Source organism: Centropristis striata, chromosome 23, assembly GCF_030273125.1.
Source record: "Centropristis striata isolate RG_2023a ecotype Rhode Island chromosome 23, C.striata_1.0, whole genome shotgun sequence".
Classification (NCBI taxonomy): Eukaryota; Metazoa; Chordata; class Actinopteri; order Perciformes; family Serranidae; genus Centropristis; species Centropristis striata.
The window spans coordinates 12,401,017-12,419,426 of NC_081539.1; the positions used below are offsets into that span (position 1 = coordinate 12,401,017).

The 18,410-nt window shown below is 36.4% G+C and overlaps 2 protein-coding genes across 3 annotated transcripts in view; both read left to right on the forward strand.

Moving 5' to 3' along the window:
• The window catches only part of tmem108 (transmembrane protein 108), a 57,821-nt gene extending 54,972 nt beyond the window's left edge, over positions 1–2,849 (forward strand). Inside the window, exon 5 of the mRNA XM_059327019.1 lies at positions 615–2,849. Coding sequence (XP_059183002.1) covers positions 615–731 — 117 coding nt within the window. The 3' untranslated portion in view covers positions 732–2,849. The remainder of the gene's footprint in view (positions 1–614) is intronic.
• Positions 2,850–10,635: 7,786 nt separating this feature from the next.
• Positions 10,636–16,826, forward strand: cdv3 (carnitine deficiency-associated gene expressed in ventricle 3). 2 transcript variants are annotated; one of them, XM_059326665.1, is made up of 5 exons: positions 10,636–11,054; positions 11,750–11,826; positions 12,874–13,010; positions 13,267–13,429; positions 15,033–16,826. In XM_059326665.1, exons 1-5 carry the CDS (start codon positions 10,869–10,871, stop codon positions 15,160–15,162), a joined length of 693 nt encoding a protein of 230 aa, XP_059182648.1. In that variant the 5' UTR covers positions 10,636–10,868; the 3' UTR covers positions 15,163–16,826. The 2 variants fall into 2 exon arrangements, with proteins under 2 accessions (XP_059182648.1, XP_059182649.1); XM_059326666.1 differs by having other exon boundaries at positions 11,753–11,826.
• The last annotated feature ends 1,584 nt before the right edge of the window (positions 16,827–18,410 follow it).

The window sequence follows — 18,410 nt, forward strand, 5'->3', positions numbered from 1 at the left end:
CTTTCTTTTACTCCTCATCCGTTGCTCAATTTGCATCCCTTTGCCGTCAGGAGAGGGAAGCAGAGGCTGGATCATGTGTAGGATGCCCCTGGTGACACCCAGGTGTTGTTTCTAACCCCCTCCTGCCTCTTTACCGGTCTCTGTAGAGCAGCAGACTCATAGCCTCTCCTGGTGCTTTAGGTAAATGACAGTGCTCCAGGAGAAATGAATGATCATAAAAACCTAAATGATTGATTTGATTGGACGTTGCTGAGAAAATGGTCTCGTTCCTGCTGTAATACAAATCATTTTACACCTCCCTCCTCCAGCACTGCCTTATTACTGCTGACTCACCATCAACAACCATTTCTCCATCATCCCTCCCTTATACATCTTCCCCTCTCTGCCTCCCTTTCTGTCTCTGCTCATTTAGCTTGTCAGATATCTTTGTTCACCATCTTCTTAAAAGCCCCACGTTGCATTAAACCCTTTTTTTTTGCTTCTACACTAGACTCTCTGCTCATAGAGTGACTTAGAAACAGTAGACAGCCCTAATGGTGAGCCCTGAATCATGAATCACAGCCATTTAGCCACCTGCACTAATCTTTTTTTTTGTTCTTCGTGTGCATTTGCAGGATCATGACACCTGTCTACCCCCTAATGGAGACTACTGCGGCAGCAGCGTGGTCCTGGTTAACCCTTTCTGCCAGGAGACTCTCTTCATCAACAGAGACAAAGCTTCTGCCATCTAGAGACAGAAAAAAAACCACAAACACTGTCGGATTCTCCTCTTCTACTCCCCCTGCTGTTGTCGTCTATTTTATAAATGTGGTAAATATTCAGAGACTTTATACTGTATATGACAAACACAAAGAAGCAACCTGAAAGAGGAGTGACAGAGTAAACAGACACTATTTACTATGAGGATGCACCTGCATATTTTTCTGATGTACATTTTCTACAAAAAGGCTTAATTGTGATAAAAGGTTTTTATTGTCTTTATAAAATACAGAGTATATGTGGTTTTGTTTCATTACAGTGGCTTGATGGTGAGTGCACTGTGGATATGTTGCCACATGAAATCTGCTTTAGAGAGAGAATCGTGCTATGAAAACATTAAAGCTGTTCTTTGTCATTTTATTTTTCCTTTAAAATCTATCCCAAAATACTTATAGCCTGTTGAACTTGAATATAGCACCTATACGTTCTATGAGGGGGGAAACAGAGAGACTGTCCGTAAGATCAGGGCTCGTATTTATCAAACTGAGAAATACACTCAAGAAGGAACGAAAGAGCAAACATAGAAGTAAAAAAGTTCCTCTAAAAGTGAAGAATAAGACATATTTATCAAGTGAGTAACCTTTAAGAGAAGCTCTCAAGTGGTCACAGATTAATGCTCTGAGCTGGAAGAGCCAATCAGAGACGTGGTTTTACTCTACTGCGCACCTGTCCCATTTTTTATTCTTTCTTTCTTTGCAAATCCTTACATTTTACTGCACACTTTTATTGAAAAAACAACAATACAATATTTTTAAAAATACATGAGTAAAAATCAAAATACATTTTATTTAAAGTGGTCTTTTGTAGATACCTAAAAATTGTTTGATTTGATTAATTATGTGAGAAAAACAAAGACATTTTAAAAAGATTTAAAGTGTCTAGAGCTGTCATGATATCACATTATCAGTACACAATGATCAAAGCCAAAATAATTGCTACTGATAACTGATAACTGATAACAATATTATTGAGATATCTACAGAACATTTGAAAAAAATGTTTTTAAGAAATTCATCTTTGTTTATTTAGATTTTTGGGTCTCTTATGGCAAGTAGATGACGCTTACAATACAAAGCAGTGAGAGAGTCTGTAAATATAACTGTACAAAAATGAACTGAAATTATTTCTGGATTATTTTCAAAATATTATCACAAGTGTATCAATACCTTGATATCAGTATTTCATTTTTAAAATATATGTATTATTAATACCAGTATATCGCTATAATCAGTTTGTTTTTATCATACCAATCAGTATTACAGGCTAAAAACATTAATTGAACGGTTTATCTTAATATTAAATCAGAATTAACAATAGGAAATTGGATGAAATTAAAACAAACATTAGCTGCAAACTGGAGGAAAGAAATTCTGCTGCTGGTAGATAAGGTACATCAGAGAAATCATACAATAAGGGGAATATTGGTACCAATTGACAATTGAAGATGCATGGATGAGATCACATAGAAAAACAAGTGCCAACTTTATTCTCGTTGTTTACACCCCTGAAACCTCTGGAGTTTGTTTAAATTTAAGAGCATTGTTACAGTAAATGATTAAGCGCTTTTATTCAGATCCCTCCCCCAACCCATACCCCTTCATATCTACACAGGGAGAAGGTGCTCTTACACATGTGGCAGCACCATGTTTCTACAGAAGCCCACAGTGGACAAACAAAAACAAAACACTTTTGCATTTTTACACTACCTGACAGCAACCATAGCTTCTTTACCGTAGTCTGTAAAAAAAAGAAATGGACATAGCCACTGTGAGCTCACCCATTGTTTTGTGGACTAAAGTTTTAAAGCCTTGGGTTTTGCATTTTGCCCATTGCCATCTTGGTTTTTGCATTTACAAATGCCCATATTTGGACAGGAGTTTGATACTAAATCAGCTAGCATTAGCTTGGTTTGCAAGGTGCAAAAATGAGCTGTCAGAGTTTCTTTTTTAGAACAACTGAACACTGAACGACACACTTTTACATTTTGTGGCAGCCGACTGTCAATCACAAGGTAGCCCAAACTTAAAGCGTACTCTTATTCATCGTCTACTTTACTCCTAATTGAACAATAACTTAGAAAGTGAACATGGTTCTGTATTAAAGAAGACTTGAAACTAGCAATTGAAACCATAAACTTATTAGGAAAATGTTTACTGGGATTTACTGAAATCAAGTGAAAAGTAGGGTAATTTTCCTCATAGAATTCTATACAATCAGACTTATTTTAGCAGACAGTGGAGTCACCCCCTGCTGGAAATTAGAAATAAAGCAGTTTCAGAGCTTTTTTCACACCCGAAGGTTGTTGCTTGGTCTCTACACGGTTGGAAAAGGGAGGGGTGTCGATTTGTTGCAATCTGCAACTTCGCCACTAGATGTCGCTAAACCCCACACACTGCTCCTTTAAGTCCAAAATTTTACCTTTCACCAGTTTGATAAGTACAGGCCCAGATTTTGAGCAGAAAATTTGGATGATTTCAGTTTTTTAGAGATGTCAATCAAATGAAACTGACTTAAAAAGGCTTTCCCCCTCATGTGTCACCAGCTTCTCTTAAGAGGGACCACATAGATGTCTTAATTCCTTACGTTGGCCCTTTATCTATATATATATCAGTATGTGTGTGTGAATGCCGTTTGTGCATGTAAGCATACTGTGTGAGTGTGGACGAATGAGTTTAAATGTGCTGCCCTCCCTTAACCAAATATCACTGTTACTTTAAATCAAACAAGACGTTGTATCACGTTCAGCTCAGTTTTTTCTGTGTCTGTCTGTCCGTCTGTCTCTTGTCTGTGTCGTGGAGTGGCTACTGGTTATTGCCCAGTTTGAGAAAGAGTTTCTCAGCGCTGTAGGAAACATTTAGACCAACCTTGCTACTGTAAATGTCTCCCTCCATAAATTATGTCCATCAATGCAAACTATGTTTGTTGAAATATCGAATGATTGTGAATTAGTTGCTGGACCACATAATATCTGTTAGAGGCTGTCAAAAAAATCTTCTTGACCAATAAAAACACTGAGATAAATAATGTATGCTGAATATTTACTGTGAGCACATACAGAGGCAGTTTAATAAAAAAAAAAGAGCGTTTGAATATTTTGTTTAGTTATCGAACCTGTGGTCCTTCTATCATCTGTTTTTATTTTTGCATTGCTGCAGTTTTATTCAATAATCGATGCTGCCTGCCTCTATCGTCGCTAAAGATTTTCTGCATTGTGAGATGTTGTTCTGAACTCACTGATTCAGAAGTTGATGCTGAATAACACGGTTAAACATATTGATATTTCCTGCATTGGATGCTCACAGCTGGGCTTCTTGTTTTGCACGCTCAAAAGTGGATATTTTACAAAACGTTCAGTGGCACGGTGGAGCAGTGTTCAACATTATGTATTTTTTGTACTGTAGTATACACTGTACTTTTTACTGCTGAGCAATAAAACCAAGAAAAAACACTGACTGATCTGTTTGTGATTCCTCATATTGCCACAGCTGATGGATTTGAGTTGAACAACTGTCAATTATTTAACCAACTGCACTGCACATGTTGGATATCATACTTACTGGTTGACTATATAACAAAGCTGCGTAAAGAGTCTTGCCGACCACAGCACATCCATTGATGCTGTGAGCTGGAATTTTCTCTTTGTGCACCAGTGCTGCATGTGGTCAAGTGACCTCCAGCTCCAGGGATATGACGTCACTTCAATAATCTGTTTACAAGCTTGCTTTACTGGTGAGGAGAGGCTTAATTTTGATGAGTGTTATTAACCGATTTGTAGGGTCAAATCTGGTGAAACATGACTTTTCAACTTTTGTCTTTTTGTGCCCATGTTTGAAAATCTACATAATGATCTCATGCTGTTTGGCAAGTTTGGTCCAAACACATTTCCTTTAAAAAGGCGGTTTTACTTAAAGTAAGATGTGTAAGTGATGCTTCATATTTCAAACTTAGGTAACGCTTTATAATAAGGTCCTTAATAACCATTAATTAACAAGTAATAAGGCATTGTTCTCGCTTTAGATCCGGTAGTTCCAAAAAGCATTGTTAACTTATACACTGTAAAAAATGTTTGTAGAAATGACAGTAAAACACTGTCAAATTGCATGAGAAATAGGGCGTAAAATAAAAAATTGCATATCATCGTAACACACTTTTAATTACCGTAAATCAAGGAATAGTACAAAACTTTTGAAAAACACACATTTTTACTGTAAAAATATAAAAAAAATCATATATTAAATGGAGAAATATGATATTGTCACAATGACACAATTACCCTAAAAATAAAGGGAATATTCAGTCAAAATTACAGTTTTTGCTGATATTCACATATACATTTACAGTATAAAACCCACTCACTGTATTTTTACGGTGAAGTTCTGGCAACCACAGCTGCCGGTATTTTACTGTAAATTAAACAGATTATTTTTTAACAGTGTAGACGTAAAATTAAAAATTGTTTATCATCGTAGTAGATTTTTTAAATTACCATTAATCAAGGAATATTATAAAACTTTTAAACTGTAGAAAACACACAGTTTCTTTCATGTAAAATTAATGGAGAAATACCAGATTGTCACAATGACACAATCACCCTAAAAATAACGGGACTGCTCAGTCAAAATTACAGTTTTTACGGTGAAATTCTGGCAACCACAGCTGCCGGCATTTTACCGTAAATTAAACAGATTATTTTTTACAGTGTAGTTAACTTATAATAGATGAGCAATAAAGTATATTTTAATATCAATAAGCAAACAAAATAAGATTAATAAAGGCATGGCAAAGACATAATGGGTGGGTCATGGGTGTTTGTAATGCCATTATTAACACTTATATCAGCTTATAAACACACAATAATGTTAATAAGCATCTTGTAAGGACTTACAAGGGCCTTATTACTTGTTAATTAATGGTTATTGCAAGGACCTTAATATAAAGCGTTACCAAATTTAGTCTTAGAATTAGAATAAATAGATAAAGTTTGTTTTCCCTCAAGGTTTAAAAACGTATATCCTAGAAGGAATAATCTGAGATCAATGTGATAATTTTATGCCATTTAAACTTTTAAAAATTGAAATTGTCAAGCAAAAAATGCAGTCAAATACAACGTTATTTCAGAACATCAATCAATCAATCAATCAAATTTTATTTATATCACACCCTTCAAACAAATCAAATGTGGTTCAAACTGCTTTACAGATTGAAATAAAAAAACAACAACAATTGTATATATGCAAAAACCTATAGAATATTAATAACATAAAAATGTACATTTAATATTGTTAAAACAGATGGAAACCAATTGATAGAACAAGTGTAAACCATAAAATTGTGATAATAAGACACTACATAAAAGCCAGATTAAAAAGATAGGTAACAACATATACCATATCAGAAAAATATATGATAAAATTGTAAATTACTTACATGAATTAAACAAATAATATGGTAAAATATTGTTTAAAAATATGGTAGCTTATGAAATTGTGGATTGGTCCTTCTGTTTTTTCAAAAACATTTCATAATCAGTAATTTATGTGTTATTTGTGCTCTTGCAAACTTTTCATCCATTTATTTTTTTCACAGTAATTAATTCAAACTAAATATGACCAACAAATGTTTTTAATTTTAATTTTAAGTTAATTATACTTAAACACTGTGCTTCATAGGTGAGTATTTTTTTAAATTATGCAACTTTACACTTTTAGCAGCTGCAGTTTCCAGAAAAAAATATATTATTGACAACATTTTTGATGGAATCATAAAATATGATGTTGTAGCCCAAGTCACCACGTGGAATAACTTACATTAAACAAAAACATCCAAAAACAAAAATAACAATAAAACAACAACCTAATAGGTACATTTTTCAATTTCATACTTTTTTTAATGAATTGCCTTGTGCGCTGTATGGCACTTTGTCTAAATAAGGGTTTATGAAGTATGTTTTGATGCTATGACTTATAAACCCCATGGACTCCATAGAGACAACATGTAAACATCTCCATCTGTATCTACATGTTACACTGAAGCATATTTCTGTACACTGCATGTCCAATTTCATATTGTGATTTTTTGCACACATCTAGGTAAGTTTTGCACTTTTTCGTACAAAACTGCCTGTTCAAAAACACTGCACAGTGTGGTTTATTCAGATATGTTGTAAATATTTATGTCCCTAATTATTTTTTATTTTTTTGAATTTCGTTTTTAGTTGTTTTTTTTTAATTGATAAAACCTACATTGCAATAAACAGGATTGTATTTATTCCAATAGACCTAAAAAAATATATTCTTTTACTTAATTTCCCTTTTTCTTGTGTTTTGCTATATTTGACCTTCCTTGTATTTTACTATAATTTATATATTACATTATACTTAATTCCTGCAATTGCTATCATCACCTTCTATAACCACACAAATAGCATTATGAAGAATGTTATTCTGTTTGAACAAACAAACAAACTAACTAACTAACTAACTGACTAAATAAATAAAATAACAAAAACACATTTTTAAGTATTAAATTTGGTAAAAATTAAATTAAATTCAACTTTATTCAGACTCAGGGTCCAGATTAAGAACAACAAACCAAAGAACAAACAAACAAAAAGAACATTACAATACATACAATTTGTTTAATACAAGTCACTATAAAAAAATCATGTTTAAAAAATAAATGTATATGAATTAATGTACTACAAGAAGACAGCTATACCAGTGTTTCCACAGCTGGGATTGGTAATGTATTGTGTAAACCTATTTGATGAAACCAATATTATTTCATTCTTGGAGTCATTAAGACGGCAGATGAATTCATACATTACATTTCTTCAAACAGTTTGGAGAATATTCACTCCTGCAGCCACAAACATTTCACTTGCACTGCTCCATCGAGGTCTCTTAAGTAATATTCTCATGTGATCATAATAAGCTATTTGAAGTCTCTGTGAGCTTGCTTGTTTGTAATTTGACCACAGATGTGCTGTATTTAGTTTGCTTGTGCAAACATCTTGCGGCATCACCTATAAATATTATCGTCATCTGTTATTTGGTCTGTGATAAAATGTCCAAGATATTTCACCTTACTACAGACACAGAGATTATTACCAAACAGTTTAATGACCGGACATTTTTTGACATTAGGCCTCTTTTGCTCGACAAATCAAAACAGCACTCCAACTAGCATTGTATTTAATATCATGTTCCACACCATACTTAGAACATATAGTAAGGAGCTGTTGGATAATGGAAAATGTGTTTGTATTTAACTTTAGTTCGCATCACTTTTCACAACTACACAATTAGCATTAAGACGAATGTTATAAAATTTGAACAGACAAACAAACAAACTGACTGACTGACTGACTGACTGACTAGATTAAGGGACTCCTCTTGTTTAGCAATATGAGTAGAGAATTTTTAGTTATTTTTTTCATCAGCTTGCTTTCACTTTTAAAATCTTGTATTTGAATTCACTTTTTCCCCCCTAAATACTTTATCTGCTCGTTTTTAGTCTTAAACTTTTATATTTTGTAATTAGGGCCCGAGCAGGCAACAACCCGCGAGGTCCCTATTGTATTTCGAATTATTTATTTTTTTCTTCTTCCCAAATGATCGCATTTTTCACTGCCTGAACATACCCCAAAACTCATGAAACTTTAAATATAAGTCACACCTGGCGAAAATATTTATAATATATTGTCATCCTCTACTAGGTGGCCACTAGGTGGCGCTATAGTAAAGGAAAGTGCGTTTTGGCTAATAACTCCCACATACTTTATTGCACATTCAAAAACCTTACATCCACACTTTCACTGAGTTGTGCTGAATCTCCAGACTATACTTAGATATTGATGTGAACTAAAATACGAATAACAAAAAAAAAAAGAAGACAGAAAAATAAACAAAATAAAACAGCAAAATAAAATAAAACTTGTTTTGGCTGTAAAAAACGTAGATAAAGGTTAAAATGTATATATAGAAATAGTAAAAACATACATAAAAGCAACAACAAATAAACACTTGTGCAAAGCATAGCAGGGACAAAACTGTTTTTGTGTCTTTTGTTCTACACCTAGGGATTGTAAAGGGGAGGAGCTGAAACTCTGTGTGCAATGAATGGGAACTGTCATTTAAAATTGAACCAGTAATGCGCTGTTATTGTTTTGTGTGCAAGGTCTCCACGTTGAGCTGTGGCTCACCAATCAGTCTGCTAGGCCACTTCACTATTTGGTTGACTAAGTTTTTATTTTTCAATGAGAGGTTGCCGTCGGTGTGTGCGTTACATGGGCCAGTCTATACCACCCCTATGAATTTCATTGCCTTAAGTGTTATAGTGTGGCCACAGTACCAAATATGAAATTAGACTGCCACCACAGTGCCACCTAGGGGCCGATCAATAAAACCTTAAAGGGTTATCCTCAGGAGGGCATTGACAATAGTTGTACCAAGTTTTGTATAATAATGCACAAACTATCCCTTTAATCCTCATATAGTGTCTGAAGGAGGACTTAACTGATATGTATAAGTTAGAAGAGGCAGGTAGCAATGGTGGAAAGTAACTATGTACATTTACTCAGGTACTGGACTTTTGAGGTACTTTTATGTACATTTTATGTAACTTTATACTTCTACTCCACTACATTTTGAGACATATATTGTACTTTTTTTCCCTCTACATTTAGCTGACAGCTTTAATTACTTTTCAGGTCAAGATTTAAAATGAAAAACATGTTACATATAAAATGATTACCCATTTTTCTAAATTAAACCACTTAAAAGTTTATTAGGTAGTTAAAATGAGTGGAGTAGAGTCATTTCACAGTGTGGTATTAGTACTTTTACTGAAGTAAAGGATCTGAACACTTCTTCCACCACTGTCTTTTTTACTTCTTTACTTCTTTTTTTTAAACTTTTTTTTACATTTATTTTTCTTTCTTTATTTTATTTATTTTATTATTTTAAATTATTTTAAATTATTTTTTATTATTTTTCATTATTTTTCATTATTTTTCATTATTTTTTATTATTTTTTATTATTTTTTATTATTTTTTATTATTTTTTATTATTTTTTATTTTATTATTATTTTTTAATTATTTTTTCTGCGTTTCTGCGCATGCGCGGCCTTGCTGCACTTCTGCGCATGTGCGGCTTTTTCTCGCCTTTGCACATGCGCAGATTTTTCTCGCTTCTGCGCGTGCGCGTTTTTTGGCGCATGCGCATCGTCCAGAAAAGCCGCGCATGCGCAGAAGCGGAAAAAGCTGCGCATGCGCAGAAGCGAAACCAGCCGCGCATGCGTAGTAGCGCAGGAAAGCCGCGCATGCGCAGCAGCGCAGAAAGGCCGCGCACGCGCAGAAGCGAAAAAAGACCGCACATGCGCAGAAATGCAGAAAAAATAATTAAAAAATAAATATATAAATACATAAATAAAATAAAATAAAATAAAATAAAAAATAATAAAATTTAATTAAAAAAATAAAAATTAAAAGAAATAAAAAATAAAAAAAAATAAAGAAAAAAAAGTTTTAAAAAAAGTAAAGAAGTAAAAAAGACAGTGGTGGTGTTCAAGTCATTTATTTCTCTTAAGTTACATAATTTACACACAGAATTATTACTATGCCAATAGCTATCCTTTGTTACATCCATTTTGAGTGAAATGATCAATAAATGTCATATGTTACACTTTTGGTGAAGTTTTTTGTGTTTCCTGCAAAACTTGAAAAAATGAGTGAGGCGATTATTTTAACAGGGTCACGAAATTACCGTTTTAATTAATAATAATAATAATAATAATAATTTTTAAACTAATATTGGTATTTTATTTTTTTTGGCACGTAACATTTCCGGTTCAGACTTGAGGTACTTCCGGGTCACGATACAGATTTGTCAAATAGCCCGAGCATGGCATGGTTGTCAGGATAGCCGTCGGTTCAGTCAGGGATCTAGGGTGGACATTTTTATCAGCCTGTAACAGAAGGTAAACCGTCAGAGGAAAGAGTATCTCCATCTTTTCTGATCGTTTGAGCCGCTGTCCTCACTCTCCGAGAGCACATTTTTACATTTGTCATTGCTCGGTTCGCTCACTAGTTAACGTTGCTCGTTGAAAATGGCGGATGTACCACCAGAGAAGAGCCTGGACGATTTCTTTGCCAAGCGGGATAAAAAGAAGAAGAAAGAGAAAGGAAAGGGCAAGGAGTCCGCCGCGGGGCCCACGTCTGCTGTGATTAAAAAGACGAAGAGAGAGAAAGAAAAATCGTCGAAAAACGACAATCAAGACGCACAGATCGAAAAGGTAACTCTCCGCTAACTTTTTTTTTTCGCCTTAGCGTTTTTTTTTCCGATACCGGTGTCGTGTCAAATTTTGCATCCCCCGTCACAATCTGCTTCCTGCTTAAATTTAACCTCCTTGCTGATACCACTTTAACATTACAGCAATTTATTACTGAAAAATGGTGAATGTAATCTATATTTTGACATGTAGGGGGGAAACGCCGGTTGCTAGCTAGCATATGGTCCCCTGGCACATTTCTGACGGGGTACGACATTTAGCACGACACGCTGTAATATTCACAGCCTTAGCTATTGTTTGGTGCGAAAATATTGGTTAAATGTAAACGTTTGTTGTCCACGTATTAGTCAATATCATGTTAAAGGCCTTGTGTGTGCTTGGGGAAGCTGTCATCCCTCTTTTTGAATCGTGGCTGTCCAGCTAGGCCTAGCGGCCATTTGTCACAAGTTTGTACTGGGTTGACATCCTTTTAGCTTTCAAGTGACATTATTATGATTGTGTGACAGAGCTAGATTATCTACTACAATGTTAAACAATTTGTCACTCTGGTGGTTTATGTTCACCCGGCCTGTGTGTCCATTTTTTGGGAAGATCCGCCCAGAGTGAAGCTGTTTTATCAAAGATTGATATTGCCAGTATTGGCAATTTTATTTGACTGTAGTGTTCTGTGACTTATCACTTCCTTTGTTTCCACCAAGGAGGACGAGGAGTGGAAAGAGTTTGAGCAGAAAGAAGTGGATTATAGTGGACTCAGGCTTCAAGCTTTACAGATAAGGTGAGAGAAATATGTATTTTGGATCTATGTGGCATGCACATCTTGCATCTGAGCCTGGTGGCATCAAGTGGAGGGGCAATAAGGACCTGGCCTCGATGACTGCTCCCCATCTTCCAGCACTTAAAATAATATTATTTTAACTAAAAGGAGACTCAGAGAGGTGGGGCCTCCCATTGTTTCAACATAACATGCACAGATGTCCTGTCTTGCAATGCAATGCAGTGAAAGTGAAAAATTCTACTCAAATATGTAATAGGTTCTTCCTAAGCCCATGCAACCTTCAACTGAGTTTTATGAAAATGAGGCCAAACAAACAAGCAAGCTGAGCCAAAAACATGACCTCCTGGGTGGAGGTCACCATGGCTAAACTATACTACTGCCAGATGCAGCTTTTGCAAAAGTTTAAAGCTCCTGTTCACTGGGACACATTATTTTTGTGTAGCTGCTTTGGTGCAATGGATCTGGGGCAAATTTGAGGTATAATGATGCAGTTAGCCTGACTCTAAATCAGATTCCCCCTGCCTTTACATTTTTTTTTCAAATGGCAGCTATGCTAAGGGTTGTATATAAAACTGATTTGCTTTACTATGTAACTGGGGAGAAATCAATATTAACTTTCAAAAAAGAGACATTTTGCACAATATTTCTAATATAAAATGGTTTCAAATTGTATGCTCAGCCAAAGAACAACTTATTTTTCCCCTTTATGGGTCATTGTAACTGATGATAATAATAATAATAATATAATTATTATTATTATATAATATCATGAAATGGCAATATATTTTGAGATGGTTATCATATTATTAAAATGTCAAACCAGCGCAACCATACATATGCCTAATTATCAAGCAATAATAGGATTATTTCACAGATTTACCTTAATTCAAACAATATGTGATCTTAAAATAAAAACTATTACTATTAAAATTAACTAGATTTACAAGCAGAGCTCTGTCAAACTAAGAGAGAGTAACAAAAACATATATACTAGGTAGCTTTTAAGGTTTCACCACCTCAGCTCAACTGCCTTCTGGTTGTGTGCAGTGACGAGAAAGAGGAGGAGGAGTACGAGAAGGAGGAGGTTGGTGAGGATGGAGAGATCATTCTGGTCAGCGGGGACAAAGTGTCTGGTCCCTGGAACAAGTCGGGTGCTGCTCCGCCTCCTGCTGCTGCACCTGTGGGTGAGTAAACCAGCTTCAACTCTTCAACTTCAAGTTTGTTTCAAAGTCTCAGGAATTTTCATTCGGGGTATGAAGATGCCATGGTTTATTGAGAATTGCCTTGTTTATTCCACCCTGTAATGTAACTTACACTGAGCTCATAGTTATTAGGCACTCTTGCTATTTATAGGATACTGTGTTTTGATAAATTAAAAATGAATGTGCACTTAAAAATCTGTTTTCTTCCTTCCAAATGATGTGGTTTTGATATTTCCAGAGGAAGTAGAGGAGCCTGAGTCGAAGCCTGCTGGTGTATATCGCCCTCCAGGGGCTCGGCTGACCACCACCAGGAGGGCCCCCACCCAGGGGCCCCCTGAGATCTTCAGTGACACACAGTTCCCCTCTCTACTCTCCACCGCCAAGCATGTGGAGACACGCAAGTAAGTAGAGTTCATTGACAGTAGCCTGTAACACATAGGAGGTTGATGTCTTGTTGAAGAACAGCAGCAACTCAATTCATTTAGACATGGTGAAGATGACCTGCTGAAGTTTAAAGGGAGCATCAGAATGGGGAAGAAAGGTGATTTAAGTGACTTTGAACGTGGCATGGTTGTTGGTGCCAGGTATTTCACAAATTGCTGATCTACTGGGATTTTCATTCACAGCCATCTGTAGGGTTTATTGAGAATAGTCGGAAAAAGAGCAGTTATCCAGTGAGCTGCAGTTCTCTGGGCCAGAAGGCCTTGTTGGTGGAGAATGGGCAGACTGGTTGAGATGATAGAAAGGCAACAGTAACTCTAATAACCACTTGTTACAACCAAGGTATGCAGAGTAGCATCTCTGAATGCCCAACATGCCCAACCTTGAAGCAGCAGAAGACCACACCGGCCACTTTATTCGGTACACACGTCACCTAATAAAGTGGCTGGTGATATAATGTCTTGCATGCTTCAGTCTTGGTTTATATTCACATGTGCTATAAATGCATGTCACTGTTTAATACAGTTTAAAATCATACACAGATTAAGTGGAAAAGCAGGGTTTGTACAAAGTCTTAAAGGTCTGAATTATTGTTTATTATAAAGGTTTACTTTTTAAAAGCTCTTGAATTCTACTCTTTTGCTGGGCTTGCACCAAAAGATTTTCTCAGTCCCAGACTAAAAACTGAAAGTCTTTTAGTAAATCTAGGAGTTTTACTGGAGTCATGGCACGCTCCATCATCTTGATCGTTAAGTTTAAGGTAGTAATCTGCACTGTTTCAGGTCAGTCTTTTCCTAGTCTTGGGTTTGCGATCATATCAAACGTGTTTGATATGATCGCAAGTCGCAGTGACTTAACACAATCAACAACCAATAGATGAGCGGGGAAAATGTCCCCGGTTCCAGACTGGGCAATAAGCTCAGTCCCTAAATAAAAATATAGTGATGGAATATATTTACGGCCAGGGATTTTTGGGGGGCACTGTTTCTTAGTGAAGAGAACAGTAAGGAGACCCAGTTAAAATGTATACATAAATAAGTAATTATTAATCGATGATTAATGTATGATTAACTAAATGAAAGTTGATAGAGCTGATAAATATAATTATTCAATTAAACAAGTTATAATTAAATAGGACATAAATGTATATCATGAATTTCTTTCCTTTATTCTTCCTTTTATCTATTTGTACTGTGAAAAACTTTTCATGTCAGACAAACAGCCCTTTTTCGTCTTTGTGATGGGGCGTTTTGTGGCGTCTTCTCCTCTTTTTATTTTATTTTATTTTTCAACACAAACCACTGCACACACTAGAACAGCTGGAGCCAAAAGCTGTTTCTCCTCCAAGTTTTTCCTAAGAGCATGATGGGGGGGTAAAAAAATGCTAAAATCTAGTTATAGTTTTGTAAATAGTTACCCTGCAAGATTCACAGTCTGTCTATAATCTCAGTCTGAGACAAGGCTTTTCCGGGAGTATTTTCCAAATCTTTTCAAAGTCTTCTGATGTATAGGTAGCATTAAAAAGCTGTATGTACAAACCCTAATGAAAAATGTCTGTTTTAGGGACAGAGAAATGGAGAAGACCTTTGAGGTTGTGAAACACAGGAACCGTGGCAGAGAGGAGACCGGCGGCACCTCTATGCCGCAGCACTTGCAGCTTGACAACCAGTACGCCATCCTGGGGGATAAGTAGAGCCGCTCCCCTCCATCCCCTGGCCCCTTCAGCACGGTCCTGCCCAGCCCCCCGAAGGAAGCTGAACTGCAGCTGTGTTGACTGCAGTCCTGACAGAGCTCACCTTGCCACCATCGCCACACTGGTTACTCACACACACAGCCTCATATAAACACACGCACTCATACACAGCAATTCCATTGCAGCACACACAGTGACACTCCCTTTAAATTCATAGAAACACACTTTACATACATTGGTTGGCAAAACTGAAGGACTGCATCTGAAGGGGCGGTCGAAAGAGGGAATAATTCAAAAAAAGGAATTGGCAACATACACCCAAACGTACAACACTGCAGCAGCAGCAACAACAACAACAACAGACGACATATTTGTCTTTTGTGGATTGTGCTCAGAGCAGCAGTTGTGTGGCGCAACTTTTCTCTGGACTTCAACTTGCTTCGATAAAGCCACAGAGGATAACTTTAGGCGAGATGATTTTACAAACTTCTGTGAAAATATCTATTTTTTTGCAAGATCGTTATAACCCAATCACACATGGTATTTTGGGGTGTGTTTTTGAGTTGCGGTGGGGCTTCGGCAGTGGGGATACTACCTCAGCAGCATAGCTGGTGGTGACAATGTGGACTGAGCTTTTTCTTCTTTTTTTTTTTCAACTGTGGTGGTGAACGGGGCAAACAACAGCCCTCCCCACATACAAGCCGGCCATCAGGCTCTTTAATTTAGAAACTTGAAGCTATGTTTTTTTCCCTTCATGATGATGACACTGCAAAAAATTTATGGACAAGAAGCGATAGGTTGTGTGGTCCTCATTTAGAGTTTCTATATAAAGTGGCCTTACTGGTAGAGAGAAACTGCTTTGTCATCTGAAGAAGACTTTGCTTGTTGTCTCACGGGCTGCTGCCGGCCTCTGGATCTCACCACTTTGTGACAAAATCCCCATATACAAACGAAAGAAATCCTTCTGTTCAAGAATGTAGTGCTGTTTTAGTTTGCCTGATTATTACAACTACTAACTGTCTTTCATATCCACTGTTTGATTTTGCTGCCCCTACTTCATTTTGGTCTTTTTAGGCATCAGCAAAATACAAATTAAAGCTTATTTCTAATCCGAAACCATTCTCTTTTGGTAACAAATGCTTTATTGTGGTTTGACACCAGATGGTCAAAGATGTTACAGTATCAAGAAAAATGACGGGAAACCACTCTAAACAGCATATTTGTTGAGGTTGAATGGCCACACTTTGCAACAAATTGTTGTAAAGTGGTTCATTACAACATCAGTTTTAATAATTCTTTTTTTTAAATCAAAGCTTTTCCTCATAAATATACATTGTGTAGAACAGGTAGCTTGTGCATAACTTAATCTACAGAGTTACAGCGACTACTCGTTTGTAAAGACAAACTGTCACCAAACCAACAGAGTACTACCCACTTACAAAACAGTGGTACGCCCAGTTAAAATCAAATGGGTTTTTACTACAAAAATAGTTACGTTTAGAAAGTTGAAGAAGAACTGGATTTATGTTCTATGTTTCTGTCCTTTCCATAAAAGATGTCAGGGAGCGCTGATCCCTCCTGGAACACTTTGGGTGGACGTAGATAATATTTGTGATGAAAAGAGAAGAGCCTAACAAAAAAATAAAGTGATCCTTGTGACTGAAGTCTTGTCTGAATCTTTAAATGTCGAAAATGGGGATTTACTGTAAGCAGTCTTTTTCCAAAAAAAGGTGTTGTTGTCCATTTGTAAACTTGAGACTTGTGTTAACCTGCTGTCCCTCCCATAATCACTTAATTGGTGTCTAATTTTGACAAATTGTGGAAAATTATCAAAAGTTCCAGCTCTAGACGTCTCAATGACCTTATACAAAGCATATTAACAAATAAAAGAAACTTTTCTCACACAACAGACTTGAAATGTTTATTTGAAGGAGGCAGTGACACTAACAGGATACTTAAATGGTCATTTCTGTCTCTGATTTAAAACATGTTGCGGTCTGTTCAGCCCCTCTGCTGTCTGTTATCATTTTTGCGTCTCCTGAAAATACAAAAGGTTATACAATTTAAAATCATAAATTATTATTGTGGCGAATGTGTATAATATATATACTAGTAATAGCATCTTACTTGAGTTACACTTTTGCCAGTTGGCTTGGGTGGGAATCCACCTGGATTTTCAAGAGGGGACCAGCAACCGATACATTCCAACTGAAGGAAAAGAGGAAAGCATTTGAGGAATTTGCAGAACGTCTGCGATACAAGTGTACTGATCATTAAAAAAAAAAAAAACTATGATTATAATACATGATAAAACTGAGTTTGCCTACAAGATATTTTTCTGTTTATGTAATGGGAATTTCATTTGTGCTGCCTGACAACCCTGCTCAACCCACCTTTCATCCATAATGAATGTGGCACTCAGATTGATTGTTTTGAAGAGTTTTATAATAGCAAAACAATGCAGGCGACAAACAAATAGAGAGAAAAACAGGCCTGTGCTTCCAACTTATTCATTATAACTGATAGAGATGGCTTCATGTTTTCTGATCGGGTCTCATTTTAATCTGCTATTACTCTCCAGCCACAAGGTGGTGCTGCAGCATAATGTGCACAGAACCAGTCCCGGTTAAACCTAGTAGATTTATCATGGCAGGACAACAAGTTGTTGGATACACTTTTGTAGCAAAAATAAATCAATTAAAGACAGGCGGATAACTACAGTAACACCGAGAAGACAGCCAAAGCAACAAGTTGATGGATAAGGACAGCGAGGTGGTGCAAGTAAGCTGAAGCTAAGTGACAACTAAATTAAGTCACCTGTTCAACAACATACTCACATTTAACAGGTTAAACCTTACGAGCAGCAGCCTTGGGATACGTAGCTGTTAAATGCCATTTAGATACTCGACAAGACATAGGTTTTAAGTTAGCGCTAAGGCTAGTTGTGCTGCGTTCGATTGCACTCGGAAAAGTGCAATAGAACGGCCCTTGAACAAACGCAGCATTAGCCCCATCTGTTGCTATCTGTCACGTCATACGGCTCGATGTTTCGGAGCGTTCCAACGGAAACTAGCTATAGATAGCCCCTTTAAAATTGAATGAATTAATATGAATCCTTATCCACAATCAAAGGTGTAAGGGTGGGGGTGGTCGGTAGCGTAGTGGGTTACGCATGCGCCCCATGTGTAGAGGCTACAGTCCTCGCTGCAGCTGGCCCCGGTTCGAGTCCCGCATCGGACGGCCGTTTA

Excerpts from the sequence above, each read along its gene's own strand:
- cdv3 (XM_059326665.1), top strand. The coding sequence starts at position 10,869 with ATGGCGGATGTACCACCAGAGAAGAGCCTGGACGATTTCTTTGCCAAG. Across the intron at positions 11,827-12,873 it reads CTTCAAGCTTTACAGATAAG|TGACGAGAAAGAGGAGGAGG; the intron begins GTGAGAGAAATA and ends GGTTGTGTGCAG. Across the intron at positions 13,430-15,032 it reads AAGCATGTGGAGACACGCAA|GGACAGAGAAATGGAGAAGA; the intron begins GTAAGTAGAGTT and ends TGTCTGTTTTAG.